Source organism: Phlebotomus papatasi, chromosome 1 (genome assembly GCF_024763615.1).
Source record: "Phlebotomus papatasi isolate M1 chromosome 1, Ppap_2.1, whole genome shotgun sequence".
Taxonomy (NCBI): Eukaryota; Metazoa; Arthropoda; class Insecta; order Diptera; family Psychodidae; genus Phlebotomus; species Phlebotomus papatasi.
This window is the reverse complement of record NC_077222.1, coordinates 79347345-79369767: the sequence shown is the minus strand read 5'-3', so window position 1 is coordinate 79369767 and position 22423 is coordinate 79347345. Positions and strand designations below refer to the sequence as shown.

Genomic DNA, 22423 nt, shown 5'->3' with positions numbered 1-22423 from the left:
TAGAGCTCATTTTCATTTTTTTTTGTTCTAGCATCTAGGAAATAGGAGCTAGGCTCTCCATTTTTTGATGATTTGTAAGGATGATGGATAGCTACCTAATAGTTAATAGAATATAATTTATGCTTTTGAGAACAACGAAAAAATCGCAACATTTGAAGGCTGCTGCATTTAAAGGCAGACGACTTTCCCCTATTACCTACTTATTTTCCAAAATTGATGCAGTGGTGAATATTTTCTAAATAATTTGGATTTTTTGAATACACATCCGCTATCTATTTTAGAATTTCACAAAAGTTCTTTTCTCCAGAAATCCTTTTATTAAAAATGGCCACTTGGGGTAAAAAGTAACAAAAACTATTGAGCAAAAAGTAACAAAAACCGAAACAATTTTTGATGTCCCACGGTGAAAAGAAACGTTAATGCTATGTGTCGCCGCTTGTTGTTTGCATTGATCAAACTATGAAAATATGTAATCTCGGTATTTTACTTAAATTTACGGAATCCCCTAATGAAGCGAATCAAAATATGATAGTATCTTATGCCTGATACTATTTGCCCCAGCATTTTTGACAATGATCACAAAATTACCTTTTAGAAAACGGCTCGACAAATATAATATATTTTCTTACAAAATAGAGGAAAATGACTTTCACAGAGTTGTATAGCGGTAAATTTCCTATAAAACTGTGCTAATTAGAAATTTTGGAGGTGCTCGGGTAGCTTGTAAAATAATAAAATATCCGTTTTGTGACTTTTTGCCCCAGTCTCCCTACTTCGAGTTGGTTTTTCAAAGCTGTAATGTTCGGAAAGGTCACAGAATTTACCAAGTTTTTCAATTAGCGCTCCTTAATATTTTGTATTGGAAATATGGGCTGTAATTAAACTTAAAATATCAAGTCAAAACTATTTTAGGTATATCTGCACGATATACACTACTATTTCAGTTTCTACAACAATTTTTGTTGTAGGACTATTTATGTAATGAATTCCTCTTGCAATATTTTGGAAATATAAAATAATGCCAAACATTATGTTTTGAATATTGAATCAATATAAGAAAAAAAAAACGATTTAAGGTAATTTTTTGTGAAAATCTTGAATATTACTGGATCAAAGAAAATTACCTAACAACACATTTGCCAACTTTCTTTAGTGTACGTCTATGTAACCCTTGATATCTTAGAAATGAAATCATTAGAAAAGAAATCAGCACATATACATCATGACACGTACACAAATTCAATTACTTTTTACTTGTAGTATATTTATCTATGTTGTATTTGAAGAACGTAAATAAAAATCCTACGCACACAAATACAACAGTCGTTACTATATCAGTATAAATTGAACATCTCATAATTTCTAAATTATTCTGCCAGTGACCGTGAAACCAAAAAGTGCTGCGAAGAAAAATAAATAAATAAAAAACATACTCAAAACGTTTAAAAATGATTCTTAATTTAATTTTTGTGACTATTGTGAGCGTAATAGTGTCAGGTTATTTTTACGTGAAAAATAAATATAGGTACTGGGAAGATAGAGGTGTTCCGTATGTCAAACCCAAATTTCCATTTGGAATATTGAAGGGTATGGGAAGCGATCGACATCCATCTCAAATCTTCTCAGACGCTTATAAGGAACTCAAAGGCAAAGGACCTTTTGGCGGTGTGCATTTCTTCGTTCGACCAGTTGTTCTTCCAACTGATTTGGATTTTTTAAGGCATATTTTTGTGAAGGATTTCCAGTATTTCCATGATCGTGGAGTTTATATTAATGAAAGAGATGACCCTCTCTCTGGTCACCTGTTTTCACTAACTGGACAGAGATGGAAAAATTTGAGGAACAAACTGAGCCCTACATTCACCTCGGGAAAAATGAAGATGATGCACAACACAATTATCGCAGTTGCAAAGGAATTCCAGAACTATTTGGAGCCAATGGCCAAAAATAATCAAGAGATTGAAATTAAAGATATTTTGTCTCGATTCACCACAGATATTATAGGAAATTGTGCTTTTGGAATTGAATGCAACAGTTTGAAAGAACCTGATACGGAATTCCGAAGAATTGGGAAGAAAGTTTTTGAATTTACACCATTTGAGTTTCTTCGTATGTTCTTTTTGGCCATGTTCCCTGATCTTGGTCGAACATTGAGGATGAAATTCAATAAACCTGAAGTTTCTGAGTTCTTCATGAGACTCCTCAGGGAGACTACTGAATACAGACAGAAGAATAATATAAAACGAAATGATTTTCTATCACTCTTAATGCAAATCATGAACAAGGGAAAACTTGATGACGACGATACGGATTTAGGGAAAATGACCTTTGAAGAACTTGCGGCTCAAAGTTTTATATTCTTCATTGGAGGATATGAAACATCTTCATCTACTATGACATTTGCACTCTATGAATTGGCACAACATCAGGATATTCAGGATCGAGCCAGAGAAGAGGTGAACAAAGTACTAGAAAAATACAATGGGGAATATACTTACGAAGCTTGTATGGAACTTAAGTATATTGATCAAATTATAAAAGGTGAGTTGAAGTTTTGCAATAAGTTTTCAATTGATAATCACAAAATTGTTTTATTTCAGAGACACTGAGAAAACATCCCATAGCTGAAAGCCTTATAAGAACTTGCAGTCAAGACTATTCCGTACCTGATACTAACTACGTGATTGAAAAAGGGACTTTTGTATCTATATCTGTCTTTGCCATACATCGCGATCCCGAAATCTATCCAGATCCAGAAAAATTTGATCCTGAAAGATTCACCGACGAGAACATCAAGCAACGACATCCTTTTGCTTGGCTTCCATTCGGAGAAGGTCCTAGGATATGTGTAGGAATGAGATTCGGCATGATGCAAACTAGAGTTGGCTTGGCAAGCCTTCTATCTAAATACAGGGTAAAGACTTGTCCTAAAACTCCAATTCCCATGGTTTACGATCCTACTAAGAACGTAATGTCACCAAAAGGAGGAATGTGGTTGAAATTGGAAACCGTTTAAGATACGTTTGTAAAGATCACAATGATGTAATCACGCTTTCCTTTTAACCTTATCAACAAAAGATATACAATTACGAAATCACATAAATTTATATTTCTGAATTTTTGTCAAGTATAAGTTGGTTACTTTATACATTTCTAGCGGAGAGAACTTAAGAAAACGTAAGGAAAACAGAGTTGATGACAATCATTATCTGCCCAAATTTTGTCTAATACAGCTGATGGAAATTTATGTGCTTGAAATACCAATCCAATTTGTATGAGTATTTAGTAGCGGTAATGTGTGACCCTTGTATACATTTATTTTGGCTGTATTTTGGCTGAAATACATAATAATACTACCAATATCAATGTGTGTCTTTATATTTCGTGTTCCAAAACATTTGCATCATGTTTCAAAATAAACTTTGTTGTATTGTATAAGTCAATTCTTCTGTGAGAATTACAACTGTCATGATTTCAATAAAACTAGAACAGAGCTAGAACAGAATAGTAGAATTGAATAGAATAGTATTTTCAACAGTGTTATCTACTTTAAAACCTATTAAGGACGAGTGGAACACATATGTGTTTAGAGGACAGGATGACTTTTATATTAAAAAAAAAAGAATGTTTTCGATTTTGAGACACCGGTGTCCAATTTGTCCTTAAGGAGTTGAATTGTTGGGAAGATTTCCGTCGAATTGCAAAACAATTATCGGAGGAAATCTCCGCATCGACACGGCTGTTCGATATATGAAACTTTAAGCCATAATTGCTCAGAAGGTTCTCCAAAGCTTTGAACCTGCTCCGGGTCTTCTTCAAGTGTATGAATTTAAACGTTTATCGTTTTTGTGGTATAAAAAAGTATTAGAGAGCTTAAGATTAATTTATTAATAATAGTATAATCATTTACTTCCTGTGCATTCCTCTCTTGAACCTTGCCTTTTGTGTTTATCTACTGCGGTTCATCAAAAAAAGTATTGTTCCTCTCGTCCATTTTAATAGAAAATACAGAAAAAAATGATAACGAGTTCTAATGCAAAAATTAAAAAAGTCATAAGCAACACACATAACAAGAATATGTCAAAAAAGATATAATATTTTTATAGATTCCTAACTATATGTGTACATTGTAACATTGGAACACTGAAATTCTAAATTCATAAATGCATATTGCTTTGAATAGATGTCAATCCCTGAAGTATTTGTATACCAATTTGCCTGAAAATTTACCAATTCGCTAGAATTTCAAACCGTAATCACTACAATTTCATCCAATCGATGAAATAATGTAAATCGTGAATTTGTGATAGAGATAAAATTCAAATAAATGGTCGGATTTGATGATTGTGTGGTGTGTTTGAGAATTTCTCTCTCATGCGAAAGTTATGATTAAAGTTTGTGGGTTTCATTCTAAAGAGCGCACATACTATTGAATATTTCACATATATTGCTTGTCTAGGCTTTCTCTAACAAGAACTCATACCATGCTTTTACACGGGGTTAAAGGAGATTTTGAGGGGATAAAATATTAGTGGTTTTACCAATCTATTCACTGAAAATAGCGAATAGGATATTAGCCTCCGCTTGTAATTTATAACAATTATAGAAGTAAAGTCTTCCACTAAAATGGGTTATGTGATGCCATCCAATTTGAATTATGTCATGAATTTTCAATAGATAAAATGAATGTTCGGTAGTTTTCCGAGATAAGAACTCGTTCTAATGAAAAACAAGATTTCGGCATAATGTGAAGTAAAAACTTAAATTTAGATTACAAAATTAGGTGGTAAATTTATTGATAATTAGGTAATAAAGTTCTATATTATTAAAAATACTTGTGCATTCTAACATACAGTATACGAATATACTATTGAAAACCTTTTTTATTTAATTTACAGTGCAATTCCAATAGTGTAAACTCAATTAGACCAGAACTGTTGAAACTTCAAACCATTGTATTCTTTAACATAATTCCGACAAAAGTAGGGGAAAGTGCCCATGCTTGATAGCATTGGAAGCTTCGTAATGATTAAATTTTTCCTATGTTTTTCAATAAACATGATTCTGCAATATATTTTAAAAACTGGCCACTTTCCCATAGTTTTTAAAATATGGTTGGGATGAGTCATATATATTATGAAACATAGAAAATTTAGTCATTACGAAGCTTCCAATGGTATCAAGCATGGGCACTTTCCCCTACTATTAAATGAATAATATAGGGGATTATTGTGCAGCTTCGTATAGAAAATGATGTCAAAGATTTATCATTTTTTACTGAATGCCACACAAACCAAATCAATTATATCACTATGTCAAAAAAAAACTCTTACTTATTACACACAGAGAAGTGATTTTGAGAAAGCGGTGTTGAATTTGGGGTTGAATTTGGTGTTGGTGTTGCTTGAACACCAAACGTAGTAGCATTCACACCAAATTAACACCTAGTTTTGAATCAATGGTGTTCTATGAAATGCTTTGGCGGTGTTGTATTAACTCCGCCACAGAAATCTCTGAAATGGTGCAAAAGTAACACCATCAATTTTCTAAACAGTGCTGTTGCAACGCCAAACGGTGTTCGTCGCTCACCATCGACCACACACACAGAAAAATGAAAAATTCTTAAACAGAAACACCCAGGAATTTAATTTCAAATCCCATCCAATGAATGCCAATGCCCTAATTCTAAATCCTTGATCATTTAGTTTTAGTTGCAAATCTGTAATTCTAATTGTAATCTCTAATTTTGGAATATCGTGTGTGCCGATGCAAGGGTTCCCGATATGCTTTGAATACATTATAGGAGTTCGTGGCGCAGCTGGAAGATGCTCGACTGTCATCACAAAGGTCGCGTGTTCAAATCTCGGCGCAGGCTTAAATGTTGGAAAAAGATTTTCACGCACCAAATGGCTTTGAAATACAGAGAATATCATCCAGGGAGGGCCCCAAGCCATCAAAAAATGGTCAAAAATTAATAAAAATCACACAGAAAAATGGAAAATTCTTAAATAGAAACACCCAGGAATTTAATTTCAAGTCCCATCCAATGAATGCCAATGCCCTAATTCTAAATCCTTTGATCATTTAGTTTTAGTTGCAAATCTGTAGACATTTTTCACTTATTGATGTAAAAGGAACACCTATATTTTCTTGAGATGGTGTGATACAAAATCCACAATGGTGTTCCAACAACGCTAAATTTGGTGTTAATAATTGGTGTAAAATTGGTGTAATCAGAAATCCAAAGCCGGTGTTAGTTACTTTGTGGCACCACTTGGTGTATTCTGAACACCGAATTGGGGTTAGTTGATTTTGGGGTTGAGGTTGGTGTGTCCGACAAAACCATTTGGAGTTGTTATGCCACTAAAATTTCTCTGTGTGTATAGGTTCATAATTCCGCCTCATAAAATTCCTAGAAATCCTTGTGTTTTCCACTACAGGAAAATGAAATTTTAGTGGCGATTTTTAAGAAGCTTCTCTGGTTTGCTCAGCTTCGTACAACATTTTGCCCACCTATGTAGGCCTCCTTTTCTCCGGAAACATTACACTGGACACAAAAATTTGCGCATCACTGCCTAGCTGGAACTTTCATCTACTTGTTTTCACCGTTTGTAGGAGGTATCACGCATTAAAAAAACAATTTTATGCTATTTTTTAAAAACATGTTTTTTGACACTTGGAAAACCATTTTTCCTGCATTCTGACACACCTATTGTAATCCTCGGATAATCTCTAAACATCTCCAATTGGTCTTACAGAACCTATTTCGGACATAACTGATTTCGAAAATGACCAGCCACTAATCTAAAGTGAAATGTGGGAAGTTCCACTTTAAAACAAGGAAAATTTAATGAAAAATAATCAAAATACACCGAAGTGGCAATTAAAGAATTACACCATAAGCAGTCTAGTTTCATCACTTCACAAATCAGAAAGTACTAATCACACCTATTGTAATCCTCGAATTTTCTCTAACACCTTTAATCTATCTTACAGATCATCTTTCGAACATCACTCATTCTGAAAATGACCAGCGACCAATTTAAAGTAAAATGCGGAAAATTCCGCTTAAAAACAAAGCAAATTGGATTAAAAATGTTCAAAACGCACCGCATCATAAGCAGATTTAGGCTTAATGTTTGATTTAACAGAAGCGAAACAAAAACATCTGATGAAGTCTCATTTTGATGGGGAAGTGCGTGTTTTCCTTCGAGATTGTCGTGAAAATTGTTCAATATCCCAAATTTCTTGTGAATTTATTCTATGGAATCTCTGGGTTGGTCAAAGATCCAGAACGGCATGCACAATCTGAGCCAAAACAGTGAGCAATTTTCAAAATCGGTGGTCAGTAATTTTGACAAAAGTTTTTACAAAGCTGCAAAATTCAATTTTCCTGAGCTGCAAAGGTGGTATTTTTTTTTAATTTTTCCTCCACCTACAAAAACAACCCCCTTCGAACAGAAGATTTTCACGGTAAATATTAACCCTAATAAGCCCGAGAAAAGGAACTTGAAGTGTGGAAAAATGCATAAAACATTCTACATCAGAATTACGATTTTAGGCCAATTTTTTATTTTTGCTTTTTAAACCCAGAAAAAAGGGTCTAGGCTTACAAGTTTGTCAGGAAATGTGAGATATAGGGCTAGCTATTAGAATATATGACCATGAATGAAATTCATTTAGTAACTTCGAAAAAATCAACTTTTACAAAGCTGGAAGACCATCCCCTATATTTCTTTGCTAATCTTACACTATTGCATGCATCATAATATTTAGGATACTGGACATTTACGCTACTATGGAGTCACACTTCAGTGAAGGCTAATGATTTTCACAATAGTGTTTTCTCCTGTGCAAGCAAAATATTAAAGAAATCTGGGGTGGAATGATAACTTTTCGATACTATCGAATCGATAGCAGCAATAAATCTATATCTCTTAGATTAAGTAATAGACGTCTATTTACGCATCGTTGGACCATTTATTGTGATATTCTTAAAAGAATGTTGTAGTTGATAAATCATGAATTAGTGACATGAATTATAATGTCACTCCTTGGGTGACATGATAACTTATTTTCGATAGTATCGACTGTTGATTCTGAAAAATTTAGACGAAGTTAAAATAAATACGAATAGTCGCATTCTTTTAATAATGTCACATTAAGTGCTCCAACAATGCGTAAGAAGTCAACATTCACTTAATTTAACAATATGGATTTAGCGATACTATCGAGTCGATAGTATCGAAGAGTTATCATTCCGCCCATATTTTCGAATTAGAAATGTTTTGTTAATTGGACTGGGCGGAAATTTAAGCACGAATTATAAGCTGGGTGTTGATTTATTCCTTTGTAACCTCTCACGACGACGATACAGATATGCTTGTCCCATTGTTGCTTGATTTCACATATCAAAAGGTAGTTTATCGAACTATAGAATCAAGATTTTATTATTATCAAAACAAGAAGAAAGTTAGGGAAAAGTACTATCTCTTCAAGCGTACATGCCTTCGAATAATGTGAATTTTCTTTAAGTTTTTCTAAGACACATTTCTATTAAATAATATTAATTGGCTTATCATCAATCATTGATAATTCAAAAAACAAAAGAAATTCACATTATTCAAAGGCACGGACGTTCGAAGGGAGAGCACTTTCCCCTATGTGCTTTAAGTGAGCATTCAACTCTATTGGAGAACCTCTGAGCAAGCTTTCGTATGCGTATAATTTAGGTCTATTCCAATTTATTTTGTTATTTGGCCAAATGTTTTCCTTTATATTTTTTTTATTTAATCTATTATTCCAGTTCAAGAATCATCAATATATTTCCCAATTACATGACCTGTGAGTTCATCTCAGAAAAGCTCTTCCAAACCTTCATCTCAAAAGGCAATCAAAGATGTATGGGGGATGGATATAAATTTTGCTATCTCCCATGTGGGATTTGACCCTTTTTGCCACCCTCTGAATTCATGTGTTAAACCAATTTCTGAGCCACTTTTCGTGTATGAGTGAGTTCTTAGGCAAATATTGATAAGTATAATTATTAATCTCCGAATGTAATCTTCTGTCCACCTTCCGTCTTTCTTGATTTTATGTGGTTTTATGCTACCACAGAAAGAAAAAAAAAGGTTTTGCTCTTGCAAAAGAGATGGGGATGTGTTTGACGCACATTAAACAGATTAGTTCTAACACGTTCACTTGCACATAAAGTTGGTGGAAACATCTCTATCCGCTTATCAGGGAGACACACAACCCTCTTCGTCTCTCTTCAGAACTGTGTGAGTATAACCACGTCGCCAGCAAAGGTTGAACGCACTTTTTACACGTCGTTACTACCACATTAAAGTTCATTTTAGAGAATCTTCCATCGTGCTATTATATTCAAGGGTGGAACTTTTATCAGTGGCGCGAAGCTTAATTGAGACAAATAATGAGAAAGCTCTGTGCCAGGGTGAAGCTTTAAGTTTAAATAATGATACCTTTTGCAGTTAGCAGAAGATGTTCCGCTCTACTTGATGAAATGGCAAGAGTGCCCATGGTACGTACTCTATCCACCAAATTGCATAATCATATTACCATTATCGTGGGACTTCATTTTAAGACCGTTAAGTTGCAATTCTTGCAAAGAATTGTCTTTTTTTTAGCATCCACTCTTTGTGTGCAGTAAATTTACTGAAAATTGTCTTCACCGCACCGTTTACCTCATCGCATTGATCCATCCCGTATCTCAGTGGAGAAACCACCCAATTTTGAACAGTAACCGAATTGTGGTGGGATGTGTTGAGAATGAGAAAGCTCCTCAAGGAGCTTTCATGGGCTGGTAGCAATCCAACTTTTGTGTATGATGTTCACTGAGTTGGAAATCTCCAAGCATTTGATTTATTCTCAATTCTAATGGACTTTTGATGTTTACACACTCACTGCACGGAGGGAATCTCGGGGAAAATTTTGAGCAGGAAAAGCCTTTGGGGCTGACGATGTTGGTAAGGTTTTGTGGGAAATTTATGAATTCCACAGACAATTGTCGGAAAATCGCCAAAGTCTCAACAATTAGATCATGCAGGCAACTTTTGGGCGACCACTAAGTGCTTCTCCGCTTGAATTGTTGACTACACAGTTTTGGGGAGGGAAAATGATGGGTGATTTTCGGCAATGAGAAATTGCACAATGTGCCAGAAGGCTTCCTGGAGAAAGTCACATAAACCATAACATCTCTCCGGAGTATTGAATAACCCATAGCGGTGGACTATAAAATGGTTGATTTGATGTTTCTGTTGTTGTTTCAACCTCACTGAAAATCAACTTTGACTTGCTAACCAGGGAGACCATAGACCATGCAATTTGCTTGAGAATCAGATGCAGAAACCATGTTACCAATACTAGAAATACAGTGACGACAAAAAGAATACGGCCACTCCGGTCATCATCATCAGTTCCAAAGTTACACTTCAAATCATATCTGATTCATATACTCAGCTAATTTGAGCTACATTCATTTTAATTGATATACAGTGTTTTTTTTATCTTGTTATATCGTTACACATGATAAACTCCAATAGGACATCTATAGACGAAGTTTGGAGCGATATAATAAATTTTCAGAGTCCCGGTCAAAATCCCAATAGACAAAATCCCAAAAAGCCAAAATCTCGAGTTCTGAAAAGTGTCATAGCTACTCCCACGATTGCACCCACGCTTGTTCGAGTCAAAGGGAAATTTTCTGTGTCTTGAGAAATTATTCTACACATCATCCTCCATATAATTTTATCCCTTTCAGGATTTTGAACATTCGGTATTTTGGCTTTCGGTATCTTGGCTTTCGGGATTTTGACCCTTTCGGAATTTGGGCGTTCGGGACTTTGGTTTTCGGGATTTTGGCGTTCGTGATTTTGGTTGCCTCCGATAAATTGCAACTAGTGTCATCTAAAAAAAACATATTTTTTGTCTTATTTTCGACAGTTGGTAGCACTGCAGCCAGTTTAGATACTCATATCCAAAATTGTCGAAAATGTATACCAACAGTCAATTAAGTATTTTGTTTATATCAATTAGGGAGAAGTGGGGCACCTTTGAAATTGGGATTTTCCATCTATTAAAAAAAATTGAGCCTTTAAGTGATATAATTCGGCTGTGCAAACGGATTGAGAAACTAAATTATATCACGATAAGGCTCAATTTAGTTTAAAAATAGGTGAAAAATCACAATTTCATTGTGCCCTACTCTCCCCTACGCAAATTGTGCAATTGGAAAAATACTAACAAGAACGTCTTGACAATAACTACATATAAAATATATAAAATTACATAAAATAATAATAAAAACAGTTATTATAGGGCAAAGAATAGTAAAATAAGGAAATTGAAGATTTGTTTTTTAAATTCCATGGAATGCTATTGCAAAATGCGCAAAAAACAAAAAACAGTGTCTGTCGCCTACAAAATGCAGTGCCATCGTTCATTTGTAGGGGAAAGTGCTCATGCTTGATACCATTGCAAATTTCGTAATGACTAAATTTTTCCTATGTTTCTCAATAAACTTGATTTCGCAATATATTTTAAAAATTGGCCACTTTCCCATAGTTTTAAAATATGGTTGCGATGAGTCACATTCACATATATATTCTAAAACATAGAAAATTTAGTCATTACGAAGCTTCCAATGGTATCAAACATGGGCACTTTCCCCTACAAGGAAAATTCATCTATCAGGAATATTGCACGAAAGTCCAAAGTTTCCAAAGGCGCTGTTGATATTTCCATAAAGATTTTTAAGATAAAGCGTGTGCACGACAAGATTGTTTCAAATGATTTGATGTTTTTATGACAGATGTCACTAGCTCCGCTTTTTAATTGTATGCAAAATTTATAACACGTGTTTTTACCTTTTTTTGGTAGAACTCTCATCAAATTCTGTTCATTTTTCACTGAGATACGAAATAATAATGGAAAAGAGAAGGGAACGGATCGTATACACGTACAGTGAGTGTCAATAGTTTGTTGCCTAATGGATGTTTGAGAAATCAAGTGAAAAAAATGATAGAAAAAAATACTTTTCCAAATTTTTCTTTTTGCAGATGAGTTCCTTGTAATCCGTAGACATTATTTATAGTTTTCAAAAAAAATAATTAATTTTATTTCATATCAAAAATAATTGTTTTCCAAAAGTTGGTCATTTTTGAAAAATCAAAAGTTTGTTGCCTCATTAAAAAAACTAATTCAAAATGGTGAAAACGTGCATCCAACTTTATGTAAACCGGTTACATTTTGAGCTTATGTCATTTGATAGGCAAATGGTGGATTTGTACATTTTTAAGGCTGTCAATGGTAAATATATAGGTGTAAAAGTGATGATAAATAACAAGAAATAATCAGTTTTTTGATAATTCATAATTTAGGTTATAATGGCAAATTACAAAAAGTTGAAAGGTGGGATATTGTCCAGAGATACTGCTGGAAGGAATCGGCGTCGCTTAATTGCCAAATTTTATGTAAATTCATGAAAAGTTATACATAAAATGGTCAAATATTATAGTTATGAGGCACGAGCACATCTGAAAAACGCTACTGGTAGACCCAGGGTTTCGACTCAGAAAGTCGATAACCGCATTCTAGGTATCTCTGATAGTAACCCCATGATGTTTGCTTCAAAAATTCAGAGTCGGCTGGTTACAGAAGGCATACAGGCTTCAAAACCAACCGCAATTTAATGAAAGTGGTAAGAATAATTACTTGGTTTGCAGGTTTCCATTGGTAAACAAAACCAAACTGGTTAAAAGGTTGTAAATTCACTTGGAGCATGCTAAAAACGTAAAAATACAACCTCTTACGCAGTTTGGTTTTGCTTACCAATGGAATCTTGCGAGCCAAGTACCTATTCTTATATTTTCTTTCATTTTGAGTTTGATTTTCGAAGCATTTGAAGCCTGTATGCCTTCTGTAACCAGCCGACTTTGAATTTTTGAAGCAAACATCATGGGGTTACTATCAGAGATACCTAGAATGCGGTTATCGACTTTCTGAGTCGAAACCCTGGGTCTACCAGTAGCGTTTTTCAGATGTACTCGTGCCTCATAACTATAATATTTGACCATTTTATGTATAACTTTTCATGAATTTCCATAAAATTTGGCAATTAAGCGACGCCGATTCCTTCCAGCAGTATCTCTGGACAATATCCCACCTTTCAACTTTTTGTAATTTGCCATTATAACCTAAATTATGAATTATCAAAAAACTGATTATTTCTTGTTATTTATCATCACTTTTACACCTATATATTTACCATTGACAGCCTTAAAAATGTACAAATCCACCATTTGCCTATCAAATGACATAAGCTCAAAATGTAACCGGTTTACATAAAGTTGGATGCACGTTTTCACCATTTTGAATTAGTTTTTTTAATGAGGCAACAAACTTTTGATTTTTCAAAAATGACCAACTTTTGGAAAACAATTATTTTTGATATGAAATAAAATTAATTATTTTTTTTGAAAACTATAAATAATATCTACGGATTACAAGGAACTCATCTGCAAAAAGAAAAATTTGGAAAAGTATTTTTTTCTATCATTTTTTTCACTTGATTTCTCAAGCATCCATTAGGCAACAAACTATTGACACTCACTGTATCTAAAAAAAATCCTGGAATCAATTACGCGAGCCTTTAAAAACTCACAAATGTCTCATGCCAGACCGTCCGGAAGGTGATTTTTCGATTCCTCGACAGTAAAACCACTGCCCAGAAACCTGGATGTGGGAAAAATCGGGGTATCGCAGATCGAGATTTGGAGAAAAATGTGATCATGCGTTACAAGAACAATCCTTGGACATCTGTGAGGGATATGGCTAAAAAACTTAAATGCTCACCCAGTCTTGTGCACAAAATCAAACATAGGAATGGACTGAAGACTCTTAAGACTTTTAAATGGATGCATCTTGATGGATGATGAAACATACGTAAAAGGAGACTTCGAACAAGTACCAGGACAGCAATATTACACCGCAATGTCTCGCATAGGATGTAAGAAAAAGTACAGGTACAAAAATTATGAAAAGTTTCCAAAAAAATTCATGGTTTGGATGGAGATCTGCTCATGTGGACGTCAGAGCAAGGCGTTCTTCATGCAGGGCAACATGAACTCGTCAAATTACATCTCGGAGTGCCTCTAAAAAACGCCCGTTTTCTCTGTACAGACGCCATGACATACCCAAGATCTTCTGGCCAGATTTGGCGTGGTGTCGTTACTCAAAAGCAACTAAAGAATCGTACAAGGAGAACGACGTTCGTTATGTACCCAAGGATATGAATCCGCCAAATACTCCAAATCTCCGTCCAGATGAAACATATTGGACTATTATCAAATACGATCTGAAGAAGAAGGCTAAACGCTTCGAGAACATCGAGCACTTCAAGAAAAAATGGAATGAAACAACCAAAAACCGCGGTGATGATCTTGTACAGACCTTGATCGGAGGACTCAAGAAGAAGATTCGAGATTTCGCTAATCAAATACTTAAATAAAAAAACTAATATATACCTAATAAATCTACAATGAATTAAAGTTTCAAAAATATTTTTATTTTTTTTAATATTATGTAGACTTCATTTTTAAAGCATTATTCTTGGGTACAATCTTAACGTGCACACGCTTTAATTGGTGGTTTCAGACCAAAAACACTCCGATAGGCCTCGAATGACCATGACATGCGAGGACAAGTTAATTGCTGTACGTAGCATACGAAATTGGCGACTTGCAGCCCCTGAAATTGCAGCCGATTGAAATTAAAAACAAATTTTTACATTAAAAAACTTTAGGAAATCCTCGAACTAGTGAACACCACGGGGTCTCTCATGAATTTGACCTCAAAAGAATTTTATTAATAGGTAAATTATTATACTTATTTTGAAATATAACATTATTTAATAGATATAACATCGACTTTGAGCTTTTCGCACAGCATGGGTCCCCTTGCCTCCCCTTTTCTTGATATTATGAAAGCACAAACTTGTTTTTCTTTGAACTTTCATAACTTATATCTTTTCTTGCTTTATGCTTTATAAGAAGACTATTTTGAAATGAATTCCTTTTATATTATTCAGCATAAATTTTAAGTGTACCCATTCCATTTATAATCTCAACGTTATTGGCAAAGAAAGAATGAGTGCTACAAAAAAGTCAAGTTTATAGGATATCAAAATGAACGAAGTGCCTGGAAGATCGTATTAGTTCCTAACATTTGAATTCAAGTAAATTGCATAAATTTTCCCATTGCAAAATTTTCACGCAAACTAAGCATATTGGATGCTAACTGTTCACCCTCGGTCTCAGCACTGCATTTCGGAAGAATGGTGATTCCCACACTGACTGGCAATAAACCTCGCCCAGGAAATTCAATTAGAAAGGTATCCAAATGGAAAACCGCGCTCACTTGCAATCTTTTCCATATCTCAGATACTTTTACTCGTCCAACTGTCTTCTCACCGCAAATTCCCCCAATTAATTTCATTTTATTGCTCTCAATTTATCCGTATATACTGCATTCTCTGCATTTATTCCGGAGGGAGATTTATCGTTTATGTATATGTCAGGATTTAACCTATTCACGTCCTCCTTTCAGCACATTGGAGAACATTTAAAAGGTGTAAGGCAGAAGAAACAAGGAAAAATGTAGAAAAAGGAAATGAAACACTTGTCGACAAAACTACTTAAAATGTTTGCGTGATGATAAACTATTCTAGGAGTTTAGCAGAGTCGTCCGCTTTACATTTTAGAGTTGCAACAAGACACGGATAGTTGTTTAAAGCCTCTAAAACCCTAAGAATACATTTCAAGCACAAGTGTCACAGTCACACAACGATTCCGACAGCTTTTAACTTGTGATAACTATCATCACCCCCCATACAGGGATTCTCTCACTCATTTGTTATGATGGTGTCGCTTCCGAACCAGAGGCACACAGTGTGAAGCAGAATGGTTTCAATCCCACAAGACTTCCACACACTTCTGTCATGATATGAAGATGACACCATGACACCTCGTACTGGAGCCAAGTAATAAGCCTGCTACCCGGAAATACACTCGAGAATCTGAAATTAATACCTTCCTCATGCGGATGACTATTGTTTAAATTTAATTTCGTCTGAGACAACCTTTGTTTATTAACATATATACATTTGTGCTATTCAACTCTCAAAAAAAGCCGAATAAATTTATTTATGTAATTCTCTATATTAAAGGGGTACGGTAAATGTATTCGATTTCTTTTATTTCATCTTTTTCTTTATTACCACACCAGAGTAGAACCTAAAATTTTCCCAAAGCCTAAAATCAATCAATCAGAATAATACTCCAATAATAATGTAAAACTTATGCATAAAACTTGGAGGGGATAGAGGGGGGCAGGGAAGAGGAAAGAAAAAACTTCGAGAGATATTGTTTTTCTATTGGGGGCCATCGAAGACTAGAAGTTGATATCTCTGACCGTTTGAGCTCCAGGACGGTGACAAGTTGAAAAAAAGACAATTATATAACTGCTCTCTCTTTGAGTTCGAGCAGTAATAGATCATAAATATTTAGATGTTCTAAAACATAAATAACACATTTTGAACGCATATTAGCTAAAAATTCTTCATTACTCCCTCCGTTCCAAAATAAGTCGTACTTTTGAGAAATGTTTTTGTTCCGAAATAAGTTCTACGTTTGGGGAAAAAATGGGATTAAGGGAAAGTTTGTTGGTAAAATGTTTTTTTTTTCAACGATTATTTCTTGTAAAGAACTATTGTTAATTTTCAGAACTAAAATTTGAGTCCAGTCTTGATGGTAAGTTGAGGAACGAATGTCTTAAAAAATATCTTATTTTTGCGTTTTATTTTCAATCTAAATTAAGTGCAAATGGTGAAAAATAGAAACTTGGGACCTTCGGGGAACCTTTTTTTTACTTTTTCCTACGCCCCTCCCCTGTCCCTGAAAAAAATCGCACGACAAGTTTTTTTTCGACCAATCCTGCAAAAACACTCATCACTATCAGGATATCAATGTGGGGTCTGGTTTTTCCTTAGGAGAACTTTTTCCCTATTTTCTTTTTGACTAATTTTCACGAATTTTAGAAAGGAAAATTTGATGTGAATATTTGGCGTCTATTACAATAACTACTTTCTTTGTCTGTACTAAGATCTGGTTTTTTTTTTTCTCAGTACGGATCTCAGTACAGATAAAGAAAGTAGTTATTATAACAGATGCCAAATATTCACATCAAATTTTCCTTCCTAAAATTCGTGAAAATTAGTCAAAAAAATTAGGGAAAAAATTCTTCTAAGGAAAAAACCAAACCCCACATTGACATCCTGATAGTGATGAGTGATATGTACCCCTTGAACTTCACGATCCCGAAGAGTAATTACGAGAACATTATTTAGTCGAGTGAGTTCTGTTCGAAATTGTCCAAAAAATTACCTTTGTAATTTTTTTAAAAAATAATCTGTTGTAAAATAAAAATTCATGCCCTTTTTAGCGACTGAAGAAGATCCACATCGGGACCGAAAGCTCTGGGCAAGACGAAACAAGTGTTTTCATCTTAGGATGACCTATTTCACTGGCGAACACCGGAAAGTACCTCTCAAAGTACATTGCGCCAGTCCATCATCATTGATTAAACTCGTTTTTTTTTCAGTATGTTGTTTTTAATAAATTTTCCCCATTGTAATATTATATTTTTATAGCTAGCCCAATGCCTCAAAATTCCTTAAAAGAGCAATGAGCCAAATCCATTAAGAACATGGAAAAAAATGAGTTGTCCGAAGGTAGCACACTTTCCCCTACTGCGCAAAGATATTTTTTAACTCAAATATAAAAATATTATAAACAGGAATTTTTTTTCAAAGTGCTGTTGTAATTTTTAATAATCGAATAAGTTTTAGTAATACAAAAGACTTTTTATTTGCAAAGCCGAGTGAGTGATAACGAATATTTAAAAAAAAAACACTAAGGGAAAGCACGCTACCTTCGGACGCTTCGAACAACTTATTTTTTTCAATACGTTTTTTATAAATTAGATCCATTACAATATTATTAATTAATAACTAGTCCAGTGAGTGCTTCAAATTTCCTGAAAAGAACTATGGATCAAATCCATTAAGAACATAAAAAAATGAGTTGTCCGAAGCTTAAGTCGTCCGAAGGTAGTTATACATTATTTGCAAACAATTTGTAGTCCTTTTTTTATTAAAATACTCTTCGTCCTTATCAGGTCTTGTGTTATAAAGTCTCAGAAATACTTGCAAAGTTCTATTACATGTACCTATTACTTTTATTTCGAAGATGAAAAGATGGCTCAACTCAACGCTTAAATCTCATTTAAGGTTTGCGTTTTGGAACAAATGGTAAATGTGTTTATTTTGTTTTAAAACATTAGGAAAACCAGAACTATGTAAAATTTTAACTCATTAATGCATTATAATAAACTTTGAAAAGGCCTAATTTTATCACGGCTTCATGATGAGATTATGAGAAGGGTAGTGAATACAGCTTTCAGCTTTTTGTGGTTTCACGTTCTATTATATTTAAGTGGGAATGGCCCCAATGATTTGCATTATAATAGAGGTAACTTTTATAATTTTCATGCGAATTTATGCATATTTGCGGACACTAAATGATTACATTTCAAGCGCTTGAGTGATAATCTATATTATGTGGTCTACCCATGAATGTTAATTCATGTATTTATAGTTCCAAATTTCATGGCATTACGTAAAAGCACGGGAGCTTTTCTCCACCAGAGAATTATGCATATTTAAAGTGCTAATGAGGCTAAAGTCAAAAATGGCAAAATTGTCATTGGGCTCACCCAAAGTATATTATTGAGCTTGAGTAAACAGACATTTGTGCTAAAAGGTGGATTTTGTATGTTCAGTAATAAGGTTAATAGTAGAGCAAATACTCAGTGAAAAAATCACCACAATACAGAAAATTCCATAAGCATTTTCTTATATTCTACATAATCTACCCTATACCATACCTTCCCATTAGCCCCTGAACAAGAAATCACAAGTTTTAATGGGTTTTTATTAAACTTATCTTGAGGAAAAATATTGAGAAAGGATGAACAATCTTATTTTCCCACACTAATTAAATAGTTTGATCTGGGAAACGTAGTGAATGATAGAAAAAAAACTTTTCTCATCTCTTTGCCAATGTTTATTCAAACGTAGAAAAAGTCCAGATAAAGCTTTCATTGAATCTAAACTTTCTTAATGTTCAACCTTATCCACTTGATTAATTTGTGACATGAACAAGAGAGTGCAAAAGTCATAATGAGTGACTTTATCAAATAATTATGACAATTCCTTACAAAATTGTATACAGATAGGGGAGTTAACAGTGTGAGAGTCTCATGAGAAACATTAGGATTAACATAAACCATCCGTGATAATGTCATGGCAGTTTGATGCGAATTTGTGAGCAATTTTCTGTGCGAAAGCGGATGATTCTCGCTTCGTTATTATAACACAATTGTGAATAATTGAATCCCATTCCCATTCGCATTTAGTGCAAAGGTGTTCTCGGTTGAGAACAAAACGGTCGAGAAGTTTGTGCTTTGGTTGATAAAATGTAGAGAAAGTTGGATACGGTGAAGTAAACACACACATTGAAGTTTAATTAGAAAACGCGAACAATTTGCCGTGTCGCAAATCAGGAGGAAAATCTTTGGAATTCATTTTCACAGAAGTTTCACTTGTAGTATAAAGCAATGTGCAGACAGTATAGCAAGGATAGAATGTGGCTTAACATAACTAAAACTATCGTAGGTATTATTATGTTTATTGGTTTGTCTCTGAGTAGCAGTTTCTGCATGAATGTTCCTTTATAAATCACCACAAAATCATCCTTAAATAAAATAGTTAAATTACCGATTCATTACCAGGCATGTTTGATAACTGTTTAAAATGAACGAATAAAAACGAAAATATCCATTTTTATATAGTTTTGGTACTAGAGGTCGATATTCCGTACCATTATGTTGATTGTGTTACACTAGCATATTTTTCACTAATTTTTTCAACGTAAAAAACGAGGGGCAAAGCGTCCCATGCTTTGCGAAATGCTCAAACTGTTGACTTATACATGCTATTTCTCAAAAGTACTTTCGCATCATTTACCGTTTACCGATTCACAACCGATTTAAACCATTTCATAAATTACTCAACAGATCGCCCAAAATAGCTTAGGAGTAATGCAATAGATTTTATGATTAATATTACTTAGTGGCAATGAATCGATTTATTACTGGTTCATGACTGATTGGAATCGGTTTAGTTTTATTGGAAATTCCACAACAATTCCAGGGAACCCAAACTTTATACTATTTAAATTAGTAACAAAGTCTCTATATCCTTTTCAATATTTAACCTTAAAAAACCGTTATCAGGAATTATTCAACCACATTTTCGTATTAATGGCCTCTACACACTATGAGAAATTTCTTAAAAAAAATACTTTTTTAAAGAAAATTTCCCCTATTCTTGTAGACAGAAACGTTAGATTTAAAAAAAAAGCAAGTTTTGACGAAAATTGCTCCTAGTGTGTAGACACCATAAGGACGAATTGTTTGCTAGGATAATCTCTAAAGGCGTCTACACATTGGGAGCAATTTTCGTCAAAAATTGCGTTTTTGACAGAAATTTGACGTTTCCCCCTACAACGCTGCAGGGAATTTTCTTCAAAAAAGCAATTTTTGACAAAAATTGCCCCCAATGTGTAGAGGCCATAAGACATATCCAAAAATGAAAAAAATCACATCACGCGTTGTCGGGCATTCTTAAAAAACATGGTTTTGGAGGGAAAGAAATAGCTTGGGGGGAAATGAAGGGCATGTTAACGATCCTTAGGTCGACTAATGGGGGGTCCCCCGTAAGTCTCAAGTTACTATCTCTTACCGTTTGGCCTCTAGAGCTGCCGACAGCCGGACGGAGAGACGGACAAACAGCGTGACGCCATTTCTCAGAAATCGTCTGAAACTCAAAGTTGCTTTTTTGAGAAAAGTGGTCTTCTGGTGGTGTAGGATGGAAATTTTGGAGGACTAAAAAATCGAGAGATTTTATATACTGCTTTCTCTGTGGGGTTCGAGCAGTAAAAATTAATTTAATTCAAGCTCTCAGAATGGATACATAAAAGTACAACCCCTTTCCGAAATTTTCATTAAAACATTTTTAAAAAATTCAGCCGCTATGGCTTGATTTTTGGAGATATTTTTGTAAAAAAAAAACATACTTTTCGGTGGATTTTTTCCATCGAAAAGTATGTTTTTTTTTAGAATTGGTTCATCTGAAATCAAAAAAACCAAATATTTCTTGTCAACTGATAAGATAAACTAGTCCTTAAATTTTAGAAACTACAGTTTAAATGTTGTACACTTTTATATGCCTAACAACTTGAATTTAATAAACTTCGTTTTGTTCTGAAAAAAAAGAAGAAATATTACGTTTTTTAGTCTTCTTGACCCAGTAACCTTTATGAGTAATAGTAATAGTAAACACTATGAGCAATTTAAAAAAAAATGCTTTTTTAAAGAAAATTTCTCCTAGCATTGTAGGCAAAAACGTCAATTTTTTTAAGGGCGATTTATGACGAAAATTTCTTCTGGTATATAGACGCCATAAAGCAGTTCATATCAACTGTAAAAGTAATAATAATTTTTGTTCTTCTTATAATAAACAAACAAATAATAATAAAAAGGGGGTGCGATTAACTTTTTTTCCTTGTAACTTTAACACTTTTTAGATGTAAAAATATAACACCATTTTTTAAAGGTCATTTTACCCCTTTTTAAGTGCAAAATTAACATGAAAAGGTTAACTTTAACTCCTAATACACCTAAAAAGCACGATATTTACACCGATTTCCGATCAATAATTGTATTGATCCAAAATATTTGTAAATATTACCCTTTTTAAGGTGTATTAGGGGTTAAAGTTACACTTTTTCACTTTCATTTTACCCTTAAAAAGGTGTAGAATTAACATTAAAAAATGTTGATATATTTTTACACCTAAGAATTGTTCTAAGTGTTTCTAAGTTCTAAGGAAAAAAAACTTAATCGCACCCTCTTTTTTTCTCAGTGTACCAACGCTTAAGTGCTCTACACATTGGAAGCAATTTTCGTCAAAAATCGCATTTTCGACAGAATTTTGACGTTTCTACCTACAACAGTGGGGACGATTTCCTTCAAAGGAGCAATTTTTGACAAAAAATTCTTAGAATGTGTAGACACCCGACGGGACACGAACGCATGGTTCGGGGGGTTATACAAAGTTGAATAAATTATATTATTATACCGTCTCTGCTAAATTTTACTTACCGTCAAATTTTACGGGCTAAATTTTCCAAAGATCAGCCCGAGTCGTTTGAGTCTCTTTGGACCT

The 22423-nt window shown here is 34.0% G+C and overlaps 2 protein-coding genes across 2 annotated transcripts in view; both read left to right on the top strand.

Moving 5' to 3' along the window:
• Positions 1–22423, top strand: part of LOC129810249 (uncharacterized) — an 88542-nt gene that overhangs the window by 19760 nt on the left and 46359 nt on the right. The gene's annotated exons all lie outside the window — the stretch shown is intronic.
• Positions 1366–3366, top strand: LOC129810248 (probable cytochrome P450 6a21). Its single transcript, XM_055860586.1, has 2 exons — positions 1366–2541; positions 2601–3366. The coding sequence occupies exons 1-2, from the start codon at positions 1449–1451 to the stop codon at positions 3014–3016; spliced, it is 1509 nt and encodes a 502-aa protein (XP_055716561.1). The 5' UTR covers positions 1366–1448; the 3' UTR covers positions 3017–3366.